At 42.7% G+C, this 16,830-nt stretch overlaps 2 protein-coding genes across 2 annotated transcripts in view; both read right to left on the bottom strand.

Moving 5' to 3' along the window:
* Positions 1–4,381, bottom strand: part of lrrk1 (leucine-rich repeat kinase 1) — a 141,446-nt gene extending 137,065 nt beyond the window's left edge. The window contains exons 1-2 of the mRNA XM_079496474.1: positions 4,258–4,381; positions 690–1,232 (exon numbers count right to left, since the gene is read on the bottom strand). Of these exons, the coding sequence (XP_079352600.1) occupies positions 690–765 (76 nt within the window). The 5' untranslated portion in view covers positions 766–1,232; positions 4,258–4,381. The remainder of the gene's footprint in view (positions 1–689; positions 1,233–4,257) is intronic.
* A 3,803-nt stretch (positions 4,382–8,184) lies between these two features.
* LOC306920164 (uncharacterized protein) lies at positions 8,185–16,557 on the bottom strand. The gene is made up of 5 exons (XM_079496813.1): positions 16,409–16,557; positions 10,172–11,407; positions 9,408–9,477; positions 8,512–8,588; positions 8,185–8,309 (listed from the first exon to the last, which is right to left on the bottom strand). Exons 2-5 carry the CDS (start codon positions 11,205–11,207, stop codon positions 8,245–8,247), a joined length of 1,248 nt encoding a protein of 415 aa, XP_079352939.1. The 5' UTR covers positions 11,208–11,407; positions 16,409–16,557; the 3' UTR covers positions 8,185–8,244.
* Positions 16,558–16,830: the final 273 nt, after the last annotated feature.

Below are 16,830 nucleotides of genomic sequence, written 5' to 3' on the forward strand. Positions count from 1 at the left end.
GACTGACTGACCCAGGGATGACTTCACTTCTTGGGGGTGAAAGAGACGGAGGTCCCTCCCTGGTACTGGTTCCCTGTATCACTGTACTGTACTGTCCACAGCTCTACTGTACTGTACTGTACTGTCCAGATTGCCTCAAGTCCACCCGGCTGCCTGGAAGCAGCCTCGATCGTCTCAGATATATGCAACACTGTCCTCCTGTTGTGTGTCTGAAAAAAACATACTGTACACACAATACTGTACATGTGGATTTCCCACTCTGCGCGCACACACACACACACACACACACACACACACACACACACACACACACACACACACACACACACACACACACACACACACACACACACACACACACACACACACACACACACACACACACACACACACACACCTCTCTCTCTGTCTCTCTGTGTTTCAGTTCTCCTTATGTATATATTTCTGTAAAGAACATCCGTCCCTCAACCACAGACACGCTCTGCTGCCTGCTGTTTCAATTTACAGTAACCAACCATCACTAGGACATGTACATTATGCAGTATTATTAAGTACTGGACAAAAGTGAGAGAAGACGGGATGGCATGGTGTCAGGAGAGGAGAGCATGGGATCACCACCACCACAGCCCTCCTGGAGGCCTGCAGGGTAAAGCAGGGAGGAAACAACGAGGACTGTATTCATTGCTCACCAGTGTGTTCCTCCATGGTGGCGACTGTGGGTGTGTCTGCGTGGGCCGGGGAGAGGCCTGCAGCCCAGTAGGACATGTCTCCACCTTCTCCACCTCCTCCACCTCCTGGTCTGAGGGTGGAGCAGGCAGCAGAGGGTGGTTGAAGGGCTGGTCTGAGGGTGGAGCTGGCAGCAGAGGGTGGTTGAAGGGCTGGTCTGAGGGTGGAGCAGAAGGGCTGGTCTGAGGGTGGAGCAGGCAGCAGAGGGTGGTTGAAGGGCTGGTCTGAGGGTGGAGCAGGCAGCAGAGGGTGGTTGAAGGGCTGGTCTGAGGCCGGTGGAGCAGGCAGCAGAGGGTGGTTGAAGGGCTGGTCTGAGGGTGGAGCAGGCAGCAGAGGGTGGTTGAAGGGCTGGTCTGAGGGTGTAGCAGGCAGCAGAGGGTGGTTGAAGGGCTGGTCTGAGGGTGGACGGTGGAGCAGGCAGCAGACTAGGGTGGTTGAAGGGCTGGACCGTGACTACTTCTGGCCTCAGGGAAAGGTGTCTCAGCAGCACATCATGGTTCATGGTCCTGCAAGCACAGCAAACACAAAGATAGTGGAGATCAACGTCATGGCTACAGTACACACACACACACACACACACTCTGCTTATCTTGACACAATGACACGATAACACACACACACACACACACACACACACACACACACACACACACACACACACACACACACACACACACACACACACACACACACACACACACACACACACACACACACACACACACACACACACACACACACACACACACACACACACACAGTATTCATTTCACATATTACCTTCTTGATCCTGCTCCTTCTATACTCATTCAAAGCTATTCAGTTAGTATTTCGAAATTCAAACACAATTTTACCGATGCATCCCTCGAGTCAAGTTTTTCCAGATGACAAAGAGACTCATATTCATATGGCTGGGGTAACATACTAGCGTGTGTGTGTGTGTGTGTGTGTGTGTGTGTGTGTGTGTGTGTGTGGGGTGGGGCTGATATCAGCTCGTTAGCAATATTGCGTTTAAGGCCAACACGGTGCCGATACCGATATGACGAGCGATTAATTTCCCATCCCTAGAAACCACTTATCTGCTTTTAAATGTTCTTACAGCCCCGCGATATCACAGGTCCAAGGTCAGCGCATGTGAGCTCTGCTTATCTTGACACGATGACACGATACACACACACACACACACACACACACACACACACACACACACACACACACACACACACACACACACACACACACACACACACACACACACACACACACACACACACACACACACACACACACACACACACACACACACACACACACACACACACACACACACACACACTTAGTAAACCAGACCCGAGTTACAACTGCAATTGGATTGATGATTTAGGTCAACGTCAAATCTGTTCTGCAGAAAAAAACAGCAGATCTACAACTATTGTCTACAAGCTCACAATGTGTGACATTTTATTAGCACGTGGCACTCTATAATGTATACTCTTAGGCCTACCAACAGCCATTAAGACACGTGAGTCCCTCGACTCCTTCAAAACCGCTCTCAAAGAGCACCTACAGAGGGCTGCAAATCGAAACTGGCCCCCGTAAAAAAAAGTCTGAGTTGCCCCTCACTCACTACATTGCAGTGAGCTTGTAGATCTACATTGCAGTGAGCTTGTAGATCTGTTGTAACAAAGTAACACATTGCAGTGAGCTTGTAGATCTGTTGTAACAAAGTGACACATTGCAGTGAGCTTGTAGATCTGTTGCAACAAAGTGACACATTGCAGTGAACTTGTAGATCTGTTGCAACAAAGTGACACATTGCAGTGAGCTTGTAGATCTGTTGTAACAAAGTGACACATTGCAGTGAGCTTGTAGATCTGTTGCAACAAAGTGACACATTGCAGTGAACTTGTAGATCTGTTGCAACAAAGTGACACATTGCAGTGAACTTGTAGATCTGTTGTAACAAAGTGACACATTGCAGTGAGCTTGTAGATCTACATTGCAGTGAGCTTGTAGATCTACATTGCAGTGAGCTTGTAGATCTGCTACTTTCAAAAGATTTTGATGCATTACATACATTTGAAAACTTGTGAAATGGGATATTCTGCATAATGACTAATTTGTACTTTAAGTACATTTTTATACCAATACTTTTGTACTTTTAATCAAGTAAAGTTTGAATTCCAGACTTTTAAACAGAGCTAGTACTTCTACATTGCAGTATTGATACTTTTACTTAAGTAAAGAACTTTTTTTCCACCACTGTTTTTGATTGATTGAACAAAATTGTATTAACTAGCTGTTTGTGGAAGAGGATAAAACCAGAAAAAGCATCAAGTAAGACTTGTTTACATCATGGTCCTCCATTTTCAATTCATCTGAACATTTAAAGACATGCACATATAGGCTATACACTTCCATGAAAAAAGATAAATCATATTATTATGATGATTATTATTATCATGACATATGATCATCTTAAGTTAAGTTAAAAAGGGACAAACATGAACAGTGCTCTTTGAGAGCGATTTTGAAGGAGTCTAGGGAATCAGGGATTAACATTTCTTAAAGGCTGTTGGTAGGGCGTTCCACATTTTAGTGGCATAGGAGCGAAATTAATTTAATCTCTTGTAAAGCAACGTTGACATGGAAGGGCAAATGCAACGCTGGTTAGCTGCAGCGTAACACGTACTGCAAAAAACGGTTGAAAACTGACATGACTCATTTCTTCTGACAAAACAAAACATGTCGCTTATATTTACTTAATGTCATGCAGTCTTTACGCTGGAATCTCACCAGTAAAGCCCTCAGTTCTCAGAACATTTACAAATGCACAATATAAAGCTGCTTGCCCGCTTGTCCCGGATGTCTTCTATCTCTGCGGTGTGTGTGTGTAATGTTTTAGTCCATATTGTTCAATAGAGAAGTGATTTAATCCACTCTGTGGCCGAACGCCATTTCCCCCTCATCGTTTACTTCCTGTTTACAGAGTGTAATACCTGCTGTCACCGGATGCGCCTCCCTCACTACTGAATCTGACTGGATTCAGTAGTGGATTAAAACACTACTCTATTGAACAATATGGATGAATACATTACACACACATCCCGCAGAGATAGAAGACATCTGGGACATGCGGGGAATCAGTTTATATGTAGCATTTGAACATGTTCCGAGATCTGAGGGCTTTACTTGTGAGATTCCAGCGTAAATTGGGGGGTGGTCGCTAAGACTTTGGATATACAAATGTCAACATGGATAAAATACGTTAAAACATCTACGAGAGTCTTGATCTAAAACCCAAACCACATAAGGGCTTAGCAGTGAAACAATGTCAGAAACTATGAGGACTACTGGGTTCCTGTTCTGAATCCAAACACGTCAAACTGTTTAGTTTAATGTAGAAACGTGTTGCCACTTTTCCAACGTGTCAACAAACCATTAGAAAACACACTACACACAGTGAACATACACACTGATACACACTGCACTATACAGACAACTCACACGTTATTATTGTAGTTTACTCACCGCGTCGGTAGAACCTTTTAGTGACGCACATTTTAAGTAATTCCCAAACAACACATATGGTCCTGGAGCGACGCACAGTGAAACAGACAGACTGTCTGACACTACACTGTATGACTGTGATTGGAAACTACAATCTTTACTTCCTGATTCCACAGCCTGAGTCTGTCGGTCTGTCTGTCTGTGTGTTTGCACAATGCATTGTCCTCCTCTGCACTAGTGTGCGTGTGTGACGCGTGTGTCACAGTGCGTGTGTGTGCGTGCGTGTCAAACTGTCAAAGTGATCGCAACAGATTGCTTGGGTTATAAATCATATATTATAAATATTATATATTATATTATAAATTAACAGACCTTGTAATAGGGTTCCTACACGTAAGTATGGAAAAGTATGGAATTTCATTTTGTTACGTTTCCAGGTCTGGAAAAGTATGGATAATGGAAAATAATGTATGGAAAATTATTCATGTTTCCAGACTATTACTGCTGTTCTGTTTTCTCAGGCAGGTGACTTATTGGGGGGAGCCTCCTGGTCCCATTAAATGTACGAAATCAACCGTTATCAGGACGTTGGAATATGGCCAATTTGTGGTGTTTGGCTGTATTCCCCCGGACTGCACGCATGCAGGGTGGTGGTGCAGAGTGCAGACATAGCCTGGTCAAGGACTCCCCCTGCTGAACGTCATTTCCAAATCTATTGTCGGAGCATGGAAATTAACTAGGGGCTACTAATCATATCATATCATATGTATCATATCATCATACTATAATTCATCATACTATAATTCATACTATAATTAACCAAATGTCTGTCTGAATGTCTGTCCGTCAGAAACACTGCCGTAGCTCCTCACTGCCTGCACCCAATCACTCCCACTTTTCACACAGGCATTGACCATAATAATATGGAGGTCTTAACGAAGCCCTTTTTTCAATTTTACAAATTATTGATTAATAATTAATGTATTAGTGCATTAAAATTACCCATCCACTTACATGGGAAAATGCAAAAACTCACATCAAGTATTTTTCTCTCAGAAACCGTCTGAGCTACAGTCACAACACTTGCCAAAAGCCCTAGAAGGAATAACGCACCGAGCCCCCCCCCCCCACCCCAACGTCCCCCACGCAAGGGAGGATTCAGGGGACATGGCCGCGGATGTGGTAAATAGCATGAAGGCCCCTGCTATGGGTTCGGAAGCGGTATCGACGATGGAGACCACGGGGCCAGCTCTCGAACTGCCATTAAAGAGGAGGAAGATGTCCCCGCCACCTGTGTGCAGCGAAACGAACATTCCCTCCAATGTTGTTGTGTGTGTAAACAAAGTGCAATTCTGTGTGTACTGCATAAATGTAAATGTTCATTTTCATTGTGTAAGCCTAATAAAAATAAAAACAAAACCAACAACAATCCCGAACCCATATGAACCCGCCAGGAAAAACAAGTTGGCAACGGCGAAGGCTTCACTCGCCACGCAACGTGCATGGCCAATTTTTCCCCCCACCGCTAGAGGGCGCCAATTCTCCATGTATAGCTCCAAAGTGTGGGGAAGGCTGCCTCACACAGAGGCAGCACGACTGTATAGTTGCCAGCCCACGTGCGGGCACTGCCGCCCCAACGTGCACGCCACGAGTAGCCTGCCCGTTAGCTCAATGTTTTCCACAATAGAAACAGTCTGGAGCTTCAGCGTGGGTGCTGAGCACCATCACACAAGGCTACAAACTACAGTTCGCTCAACCACCACCCATGTCACAACACGTGATCTTTTTTTTAATGTTTTTTTTTGCGGCTTTCGCCTTTATTTTTTATAGGAGGGACAGACAGTAGGCTGACAGGAAATTGGGGAGAGAGATGGGGGACATCATAGATATATATCTATGGGGGACATGACATGCAGTAAAGGCCTTGGACTACTACCGGCCAAGGTGCCTGGACCACTGACCCACGGCCCAGGCCACAACACGTGATCTTTACTTGTGCGACGGGGCAGGCAGTGGACATTCTGCGAGCAGAAATACTTTCCCTCATAAGCAAGTCAGAGAGGTTCTCTTGAGCCCCAGTCGCAACGGTTTTTACAGCCGGTACTTCCTGGTCAAGAAGGGGCGGGGGGGGGGCTGGGGGCTACATCCTATCCTGGACTTACGAGGCCTCAACAGATACCTCCGAACCTATTGCTTCAAAATGCTTACTGCAATCTCTCCGCCAGGGCGACTGGTTTACCAGTATCGACCTAAAGGACGCATACTTCCACGTGCCTCACAGGAAGTTTGGGGCTCTTGGAGGTCACACAGGCAGGTTTCGAGATATTCCACCCAGACCCGAGGGAACTGAACCTCTGGGTCTGAAGCTCTGATCACGAGTAAAATATAAATGCTTCCTTCTTACAGTCTGGAGCAACGGATGCTCTGATCATGAGTAAAATATAAATGCTTCCGTCATACAGTCTGGAGCAACGGAATATCTTATCATGAGTAAAATATAAATGCTTCCGTCTTTAGTCACACAAATGTATCCTGAAATGTACCCCGTAAATAGAAAACATCTAAGCATATAGCTTGCTGCTTAGCAGAAATGGAAAAAATAAAATAAAAAAGCTCTAAAGATATTTTAAAATATAGGTTCATGAACGGAAATGGCAGCTTCCTTAATCTGATTTGGGGAGGTGTACTTCTAAATTGTGGAATAGTTGTCTGGCTACGCGAGATATGGTCCCTATGCACCCCCTATTTGTATGTTTTTTTATTCTTCCATAAACATTTATCATCTTTACAGTACCTTCTAACTGTAGCACCACAGGATTGATTTTAGCACTGACAGAGTATGCAGACAATACATCTCCCTAGTATAGGACATCAAAGTACTCACCCAAATCAGTACATAATACTATTAACAGTCACAAATGATTCACCTGTTAATATTTGCAGTATACTCGTGAAGTAGTACACACTATTCACATCTTGTAGTGCATATACTGTAGAAAGAATTCAAGTACTCACAAGCCACCCAAGGTTCAACTTTATTGTCAACAAAATAACCATAATAAAAAAAACATAACCATAAATTAACACCTTCAGAAAGATAGCTTGTATAAAAACCCCATCTATTAATAATAATACTTTGTCATATGATCAAAAGTGCCAAAAACATTCCCTGTATCGTTGGACTACTTCGCTTAGCTATGGGAGAGTGTCGAGAGACTAGAACAAGTACAAGAGACTCACAAGCGAACCCAGGGAGCTTCCACCACAAACATGCCTAGTATTCTCTCTCTAGGTCTCATGTGTGGGTGTTCAATCATCACAGAAGAAAGGATGGCTCCCCAAATAAAAGTCTGTTTTCTAAATATTGAACAAATTTAAAGTATTAACAAGATCAATCTTGTGACTAAATAACAATAACATTTTACTGAAAAGTGACAGTTTCAACATGGACAATATGATCGAGCAGCCTCCTATTACACCTCTCCCTAGCCTGAGCTAATGTGTTAGGTTTCTGGTCTAGAGGGGCGGGTCGCGGCAGAGATTTGCGCACGCCCTGATTGGATCTCACCGATCTGTCAGTCCCCTCCTACCCCCGCGATGCCCACCCGGAAGGTTTGACTCACACTTTTAGACCAGAGCGGCTTAATGTGTTCCTCCAGGCTTCCATTTTTTGCGCTGACAAAAATGAAAGCCTGGTACCGAGACTAACCTCTCCCTCTCTGGGAACCCCGTTCAGTAAAAAAACAAATGAGAAATGAGCTGAATCTGTTGACAGAGAGTCAATGGAAAAAATCTCACATACAACCTGAGATTCTACAGAGCTATAATTGCCCCACATTCTTCTAACTAGCACCACGGATTCCTTTTAGCACTGACAAAGTATATAAACATCTCCTGGTATTAAGTGTATAGGACTATTTTTGAATAGTCAACGCAAAAATCTAAAATTATTCCTTACACAGATGCAAAAAGTTAAATTGACACAGATGCTTCCTCGGTTGTAATGGGTTAAGGGAGCTTGTTGGAGGAATCCATCCTCTTCCTCTTCTCTTCACCTACGTCTCCTACATAACCTGTTAGGTCACAAAAGGTTAATCCATAGTCTGATGCTACAAATAATGACAATAGTCAGAAACCAATACATCCTTGACATCTACATGTACATAGCATGTTGATCTCTATTATTCATCTATGCTTTCTTTAGTAAGTATGCTATTGATGAGGTATAAATAATAATAATAATAATAATAATACACATGTTTTTCTCTCTCTTACTGTCACTGGGCGCCCCCTGCTGTTCAGTGGTGGTGTTATTCTTCTTCTTGGGACTTTCATCAGCATAGAACTGTAGACTAGCAGAATATTGCACAATACAGTATCATATTACACAGTGACAGCTTGGTTGAATTCTTGATTCCGATTGGTCAAATTCAGCAGGTGTGTTATTTCTGGATAATGACCACTGGACTATACCAGACCGCTGTCTAATCAAATCCTCAGAGCACCTGGCTGCTTATGCTGTATATGACAGCCATTTAAACAAACACATCATGTCATTTACAACTAAATGTTTGATCAACTCACTTCATTGTTTTCCGAGGCGACTGTGGGCAGACGCGGCCAGCTAGCGCGAGCGACACTTATGGAATTCTTTCAAATCATTACCGTAAGCAAGGAAATACCTCATTTTGTTGTAACCTTTGGGTCAATTCATGAATTTATAAATGATGAATGAATGAACGATTAAACACCTCGACTTTGTCTCAGTGTTTAAACATCCTGTCGGTCATTATTTTTCAACAACTACCTTGCATATTATTTACAAAACACGTGAACAATGCTACACGGAATATTACACTGAATATCGCAGAGTTCCACAGATCAGAGTAATGACAGGAGGTTGACCATTAGCTTACACTCTTATCCAGAGTAAAGGCCAATTAAATACCATGATTAGTCATAAGTTTTAAGTCATTTTACTGAAAGCACATTTGGAATAGACTGTTCTCGTTGGATTGGTAGAGGAGGACAAATACATGTGTTTTCTTAAAACACCAAACAGCAGAGAGATACCGGTAAGAGAGTAGTGGAATGCCAAGTCAGCAATGTGATGATTAGTCACTAAATCTAGGATGTTGTGTAATTGTTGTTATAAATGAATAAATAATTACCTGCTGCAGGAAGCAACTCTGGGCTCAACAGTTGTTCCATCAACCTCCTTATCCTGCACTGCATCTGACGCTGAAGGACATGTCAAGGTCATTATAGGCAATGAAAAAGAAGACACAAGATGAGCTGTCTGGTTTGTAAACTAGATGAGAAACAAGGGTGTTTAATGCTTAAGATGAACACAAACTGTAAACAATTGTTGATTTGGTCATCTTGATCAGCTGTGGAGGGGTGATCCCTCTGCTTTATTATTTGCAATCTGCCGCTGTCATATTGGATTACACTGAATTATAAATTTGCTCTGTATTTGACATTATGTGTCAGGTCAGATTGCCTCTATGAAAAATGCATTTGCTGTTCACTTAGTTAGTTCTCTCTGTATGAAGACGCATTTCTAAGCTCATTGACTGCCACTTAGAGGATGAAATCTTTTCGGGACTACCGCGGATCACGGGATTGGGATGGGATTCTTTTTTTAAATTAATCTCGTGATATGGACAGGACGGGAATGAAAGTCAATGGGAACGGGCAGGAGAGGGAATGACATTTATCTATAGATGATTATGATCATGTTCAGCTGGTCGCGCCGCCAACCAAAAGGACAGAAGCGCCCATTTTGTAGTCATCTGTCAGTGAGCCAACACTGGAATGTAGCGACGCAGAATATTCTATGATTCTTCAAAGGTTGGTGAAAAATGCGCTGAATCCTAAAGTGTGAGATGCAGTTTGAACAAAGCATTTGCTACAAACTAAACATTTCCCTCACCTGTATGAGTCCTCATGTGTGTCATCAGATTACTCTTTCGACTGAATCTTTGTTCACAAACTGTACACACATAGGGTTTTTCCCCTGTGTGAATCCTCATGTGTTTCTTCAGCGTACCATTTTCAGTGAATCTTTGTTCACAAACTGTACACGCATAGGGTTTTTCCCCTGTGTGAATCCTCATGTGTTTCTTCAGCGTACCACTTTCAGTGAATCTTTGTTTACAAAATGCACACGCATAGGGTTTTTCCCCTGTGTGAATCCTCCTCATGTGTTTCTTCAGAGTAGCACTTAAGGTGAATCTTTGTTTACAAACTGTACACACATAGGGTTTTTCCCCTGTGTGAATCCTCATGTGTGTCTTCAGAGTACCACTTAAAGTGAAGCTTTGTTTACAAACTGTACACGCATAGGGTTTTTCCCCTGTGTGAATCCTCATGTGTGTCTTCAGATGTTCCTTTCGATTGAATCCTTGTTCACATTCTGTACACGCATAGGGTTTTTCCCCTGTATGAATCCTCATATGTCTCTTCAAATGACTCCTGTAACCACATCCTTTGCCACAAACGGTACAACGAAAGCAATTGTTCTCTGTGTGACTCTTCGTGGATGGAGTTCGTTTTGATGATTTCAAGTCCTGGGACAGCTTGTTGCTCAAACACAATCTTTGTCCTTCTACATGTTGCGTCTTGTGTGATTTCAGTGTGTTTAAAGCTGACTGATCCTCCCTGGTCTCCTCCCACTCACCACTGTCTTCAGTGATGTCAGATTCAGAACCATGTGAAGAGAGGAGCTGTTCCTCACTAAAGGGTTGTGATTCTCCACAGTCTGCTACGTCAGTTTGCTCTGTGTCTCTGTTTTCATCATCTTCACGTTTCACTGCCAGTAATGTCACCGTTGACCCACCAGCCTCCTCTGGTTTTTGAAGTAGCTCTTCCTGTTCATCTTTAATCTGTGGAGGTTCTGGATTCATCTGGACCAGACTGATGCTCCTCTCTTGCTGTTCCTCTTTAATCTGTGGAGGTTCTGGATTCATCTGGACCAGACTGATGGTCCTCTCCTGCTGTTCCTATTTAATCTGTGGAGGTTTTGGTTTCTCCTGGACCAGACTGATGCTCCTCTCCTCTCGTTCCTCTTTAATCTGTGGAGGTTTTGGTTTCTCCTGGACCAGACTGATGGTCCTCTCCTGCTGTTCAGGGGAAACCTCCTCTTCACACACAGGGAGGAGAGGAACATCTAGAAGGAGGAGAGAGGAGAGTACATCAGCAGACATAACCACTTTTTATTAGATGAGATTGATTATTCTACTTATTGATTTGTTTTGTGCAAAAACGCATAATCATTTCAAGCGACACATTATAAATTATTTGGTCCTGCTTAAATTGAAGTGTCCCTAGTACTTAATTACGTTTGGTTTCATACAATTATATACAATACAATTACAATATAATATAATACTAAATACAATACAATAATTTCCATCTGCCAACTGTTTAATAAACAGTCTAATTGTGTGTGTGTGTGTGTGTGTGTGTGTGTGTGTGTGTGTGTGTGTGTGTGTGTGTGTGTGTGTGTGTGTGCGCGCGCGCGCGCGCGCGCGCGCGTGCGTGCGTGCGTGTGCCTCATATCAGTCATATTTGACAACAGCTGAATTCAAAGACAGTGATTATGCCCAGTTAACTTATTTGGTGTTTAGGCTACTACAACAGAATGAGAACCAAAGTGGAAATGGAGTTGACATTATAATGCTATAAATTACAGCATTATAATGTATTGTATTTGTCCTGTAGTTCTATTTAAACTAGCCTTTCATATGAGCTGCTAAAGAACCTACTCCATGTGCAGGGCTCCAGCATATGATACTTAATTTCTCAACATGCGAGTTAAAATTTAACGCGACGCGCTGTGAGCTTGTAGATCAGCCATTTTCAGCACGCAGAGATATGCAGGCACTGAGAACATTCAGAATCTTTTGCCTTCACAATAAAAGCATGCAGCTTTCACAAGTTGGGCCATGAAGACAAGTAAATTGATTAAGAATTCGGTGGCATTTCATTTTTTTTCCAAAATGTACAAATATTAATTCATTTTAGGAATTCATTTGGATAATGGTAATGGAGATATTGTAAAAGTATTGCCTTTATTGACTTTGAGTGACTTGTTGGGTTGAAACCATCTACCATCTACATCTACTACAGTGTTTTGAAGTATAACCAGGTAGGTTGCTGTTTTTTACACAGTGAACTTTGTAGGGGTTTTATGGCGCCCGATGTGGGGGCATGATAAGGTCATGTATTAATACCACGCTAATGACGCTATATAAAGAAAAAAATGGTGCTACCTAATTTGCGGTGGCGCTACCTAATGAAAAGGTAGGTGGCACCAGTGCTACCTGTGAAAAGGTTAGTCTGGAGCCCTGTCCATGTGTCAAATATCTGGGAATGACCATAGACAATCAACTCACCTTTCAGACCAATGCAGATAACATACTACAAAAAGGCAAGGCAGCGGCTTTATCTTCTCAGGAAACTGAGAAGTTTTAATGCCAGTAAACACACCCTGACCATGGTCTATAGATCACTCACTGATAGTGTTCTCACTTTTAACATAGTGTCCTGGTTTGGGAATCTCTCAGTCAGAGAGAAAAACAAGCTAACCCAGGTAGTCAACCAGGGGCCTATTTCACGAAACTTGGATTAACTAATCCAGGATTTAAGACAAAACCAGGCTTGTTAAATCCTGTTCTGTACAGCCTGGTTTATTCCGTTCCACTAAAGCCAAGCGAGGCTTAGAATGGGTGGATTTAGCGAGCCAGAATCATAAAGCCTGGCTGAATAGACACAGGCTTTTTGTCTCTAGACCCATTCGGTGGAACACAGATTTACTGATCCTGCTTCTTCATGGGGTATTATGGCAGTTTGCATCCTTAATAGTTGCATTACTGCCCCCTTCTGTATATCTCAGTATCTTTACTAATCTATTCAAGACTTACTGATACAAGGACTTTAGCTTCTAAAATAAATACTGCTGCTGTAATTAAAGAGAGAAAATACTCTCAATAGTGGATAGACTGAATGAACTACCCCAAAAATATAGTTTACATTTTACCACTACTATTAACTTAAAACAGAATTCTTAATATTGTAAGCATAATGATATTGTCGCATTGTGATATTTGGCCATAACTCCCTCCTCTGAGGGAGATACCTTTGGGGAAGGGGGTTGTTGTCCAGACAGGGGCCAGACTGGTGAACTGTGGGTCATGGGTTCAATAGTGGGTGAAACGTTACAATGGTAATATGTTGTAAAACAATGAGTAATAGTAATATTTTGTGGTTTTCACATTTACAAAAAAAAATATATATAATATAATATAATATAATATAATATAATATAATATAATATAATATAATATAATATAATATAATATAATATAATATAATATAATAACCACTTGCACGACAGCAAACCTATTCTGGGGAACATTCACCAAAGGTAGCTGAAGCTCACAAGCTGTCATGATGTTGTGTAGCCTATACGTATATTTTGGTTCTTTGATTTTATATAGTGCTTAAATTAGTCCTTTAATGCAGACCGATAAAAATAAGGCAACATAAACCCATAATAATTGAATAAGTGTGGAAAACATCATTGGTTTGTGATCAGATTGACTGCTTAATGAACAGTAAAGACATCAGGATTAGGTTAAACCTGGCTGTTAGCCTGGTCCGGAGCAGGTTAAGTCCAAAGCATTAGTTTCCATGGGAACTAATGTGGCATTGCTTTCATGAAACCGAATCAAGCCTCAACATATCCAGGTTAACTGGCCAAATTAATCTGGCAAGATTAACCAGTTTTCATGAAACCGGTTAATCGCTGATCCAGGCTATAATAAACCAGGATATCTGTTAAATCCGGGTTTAATCGCTAATCCAAGTTTCGTGAAATAGGCCCCAGGCAAGTAAGATCATTGGAGACAAACAATTGCAACAATTGCATCACCCTTAGACCTTAGAAAATACACCATCATGGTGCCCGAGTAGTCGTCAGTAAAGGATTGAGCATATCTGTGCTCACCTATGCTAGTCGTTTGCATGGGACCTGCTAGGTCAGTGTGGACTAATTCTAAGGGTTTCTTAGCCCTTCTGTCAGGCTCCCGTTTCTCGTCTGGCGTGACCACACTCCCCTTTATCTCCATGCCTTTCACAACACCTTGTAATGTCTGCACATCATCGTAATTACAATGGCCTAAAATCTCATGCCACGTTTGTACATCATGACACACTTTACATTGATCGACATTATTTTGAACAGTTGGTAGGTAATACAAGTTTCCACTTGTCAAACCATCCTTGGCGACCATGCGATTGTCTCCTTTCTGAAAGGTGATCGTCGCTCCTCCATTTGTGGCTCGTGCCACCGAAAAGATGTTATGAGGGTATGAAGGCATGTACAGAGCATCTCACAGCTGTGCTCTGTGCTGTTGTCCCGTGCTGTCTAGTAGGCAGATCGTCGCTGTTCCTCTTCTTTGTGCTATTCCGCTGCACTATGTTCCGTCGGCTAACTCCACTGAATGAGAGTCAGGTTGGAAGGTATCATCAAAACTCTTAAACTGTTTATGATGTGTGATGTCGCCCCTCCGTCCACCATGATGCCTTTCATCTTCATGCTGCCTGGTGGTCTCTCAGAGGTCGCCTCCCTGCACGCGTGCATATGTCGGACGAGCTGACACGAAGAGCCGTTTTTTGTCCAGCGTCCACTCTGGTTCGGAAGCGGCACTTTTGCTGACCTCTGACCGCAGTAAAACACATGTCACTTTTTAATTTACACCTCTCCCGCTTAGCGGAGTGTGGCCTTGTAGAGGTCGTCTCCCCGCACACGTGCATATGTCGGACGAGCTGACACGAAGAGCCGTTTTTTGTCCAGCGTCCATTCTGGTCCGGAAGCAGCAATTATGTTGACCTCTGACCACAGTAAAACGAATGTCAGTTTTTAATTTACACCTCTCCCGCTTAGCGGAGAGTGTGGCCTTGTAGAGGTCGCCTCCCCGCACGCGTGCATATGTCGGACGAGCTGACACGAAGAGCCGTTTTTTGTCCAGCATCCACTCTGGTCTGGAAGCGGCACTTTTTGACCCTTTGACCCCAGTATGTATGTTTGTTTCTTTCCTTTTTTACCTCCTCTATGATGATTTCCTGTTTTTTTGCAATATAGAGTATATTTGTACGTCTCTAATTGTTATGATGAATTAAACATGGTGGGCCCTATTGTAAACAAGTGTAATGCTTTATGGTGTCGTCCACAGTTAATAACAGTTGATTTTTGAGTTGTGCTTGAAATTTACTGTAATTCTACAATCTGTTAATAAAATCATCAATCAATCAATCAAGAGTTAAAGATCTATAGGGGTCCATATGGTTACCAACGCTCCATTTAGCTGGGGACCTGGAACCCCCTCAAGGACCACTGGTGCTCCCCGCACCACAGGTTGAAGACCACTATAATAATTGCCTATCTGAGAATCCATCTGCAAATAATAGAGAAACCTCTTTTGCTTTCATTAATTCACCACACGTAATGAAATGAAATGAAATGAAATCTATATTTACCCAGGGTATCTGGGCTAAGCTCAAGAACTTGTTTCCAGCCAGGCCCTGCTCATATAACACATTTCATCGTAGTGGTTCAATGCCTTGTTCAAGGGCACTTCGGCGGTGGTAATTTTAACGTGTCGGACGGCTGATTCGAACTGGGAACCTTCCGGTATCAAGACCGCGCCGCTATCCGTTCGGCCACCGCTGCCACGTATGGTAGGAACATATGCAAAGTGCCCAATGTATCCATTTTACATGGGTAAAAAAACGTTTTAGGGCACATATAAGTAATCTAGTATACGCCATTTACAAATACATATCATAAATGCATTTTTTAAAATAAATGTAGCACTTAAAAGAACACATTCGTTACGAGCTCTTATTCTTGTGATAGATTGTACTCTGTGTTCTATTAAGAGTACTGCACTGACACTGTTATGGGATCGACTGCTCATGCCTGTAGATGGATTCACAATTCACATATGTTACCCAGTAAAACTGAAGCTGCAACTACAATCTACTCCAGTGTGTTGTCTGTTTATTATTATAAAGTACCCAACTCACAAACTATAACAATTCTGAAGTCCTTATATTCGCCAGCTCCCAAACCGGGAGTGAAATATTCCTTATATGTTTTACTCACTTATCTCCAAGTTGTCCACCGAAGCGCCGTGTTAATCCTTCACGTTAAACTTCTTCCTCGGACCAAACGCTACCCTTGTGTACAACTCCGCCTGGGCCCATAACCTGTCAAGCTTTGAGATGCACAGCGTCAATGCGTGATAGAGAATAAGCAAGTCTTTTTTACTATCATTAGCCTACCGGCATATTTATTTGTATCATACAGTCTGGAGCTGTTGTTTTCATTCCAGCGTCCAGTATATTCTGGCGCTAGTCTTAGCCTCGGTCCCAGGCTCACTTAACTGCGAAACCGCTAGTCTCCACCATAGGACGTAATGACGTCACGTCCTGTGCGTATACCTTGTACACAGCATACTCAGTACATAACAGATAGAGTAAGGGCGCCACCTATCAGTAAACTTAACAAGCACAATAAACGGGGGT

The sequence above is a fragment of the Electrona antarctica genome, assembly GCF_951216825.1.
Source record: "Electrona antarctica genome assembly, chromosome: 3".
NCBI lineage: Eukaryota > Metazoa > Chordata > Actinopteri > Myctophiformes > Myctophidae > Electrona > Electrona antarctica.

Excerpts from the sequence above, each read along its gene's own strand:
- LOC306920164 (XM_079496813.1), bottom strand. The coding sequence starts at position 11,207 with ATGAATCCAGAACCTCCACAGATTAAAGAGGAACAGCAAGAGAGGAGC. Across the intron at positions 9,478-10,171 it reads ACACATGAGGACTCATACAG|CGTCAGATGCAGTGCAGGAT; the intron begins GTGAGGGAAATG and ends CATGTCCTTCAG. Across the intron at positions 8,310-8,511 it reads GCAGGGGGCGCCCAGTGACA|GTTATGTAGGAGACGTAGGT; the intron begins GTAAGAGAGAGA and ends GTGACCTAACAG.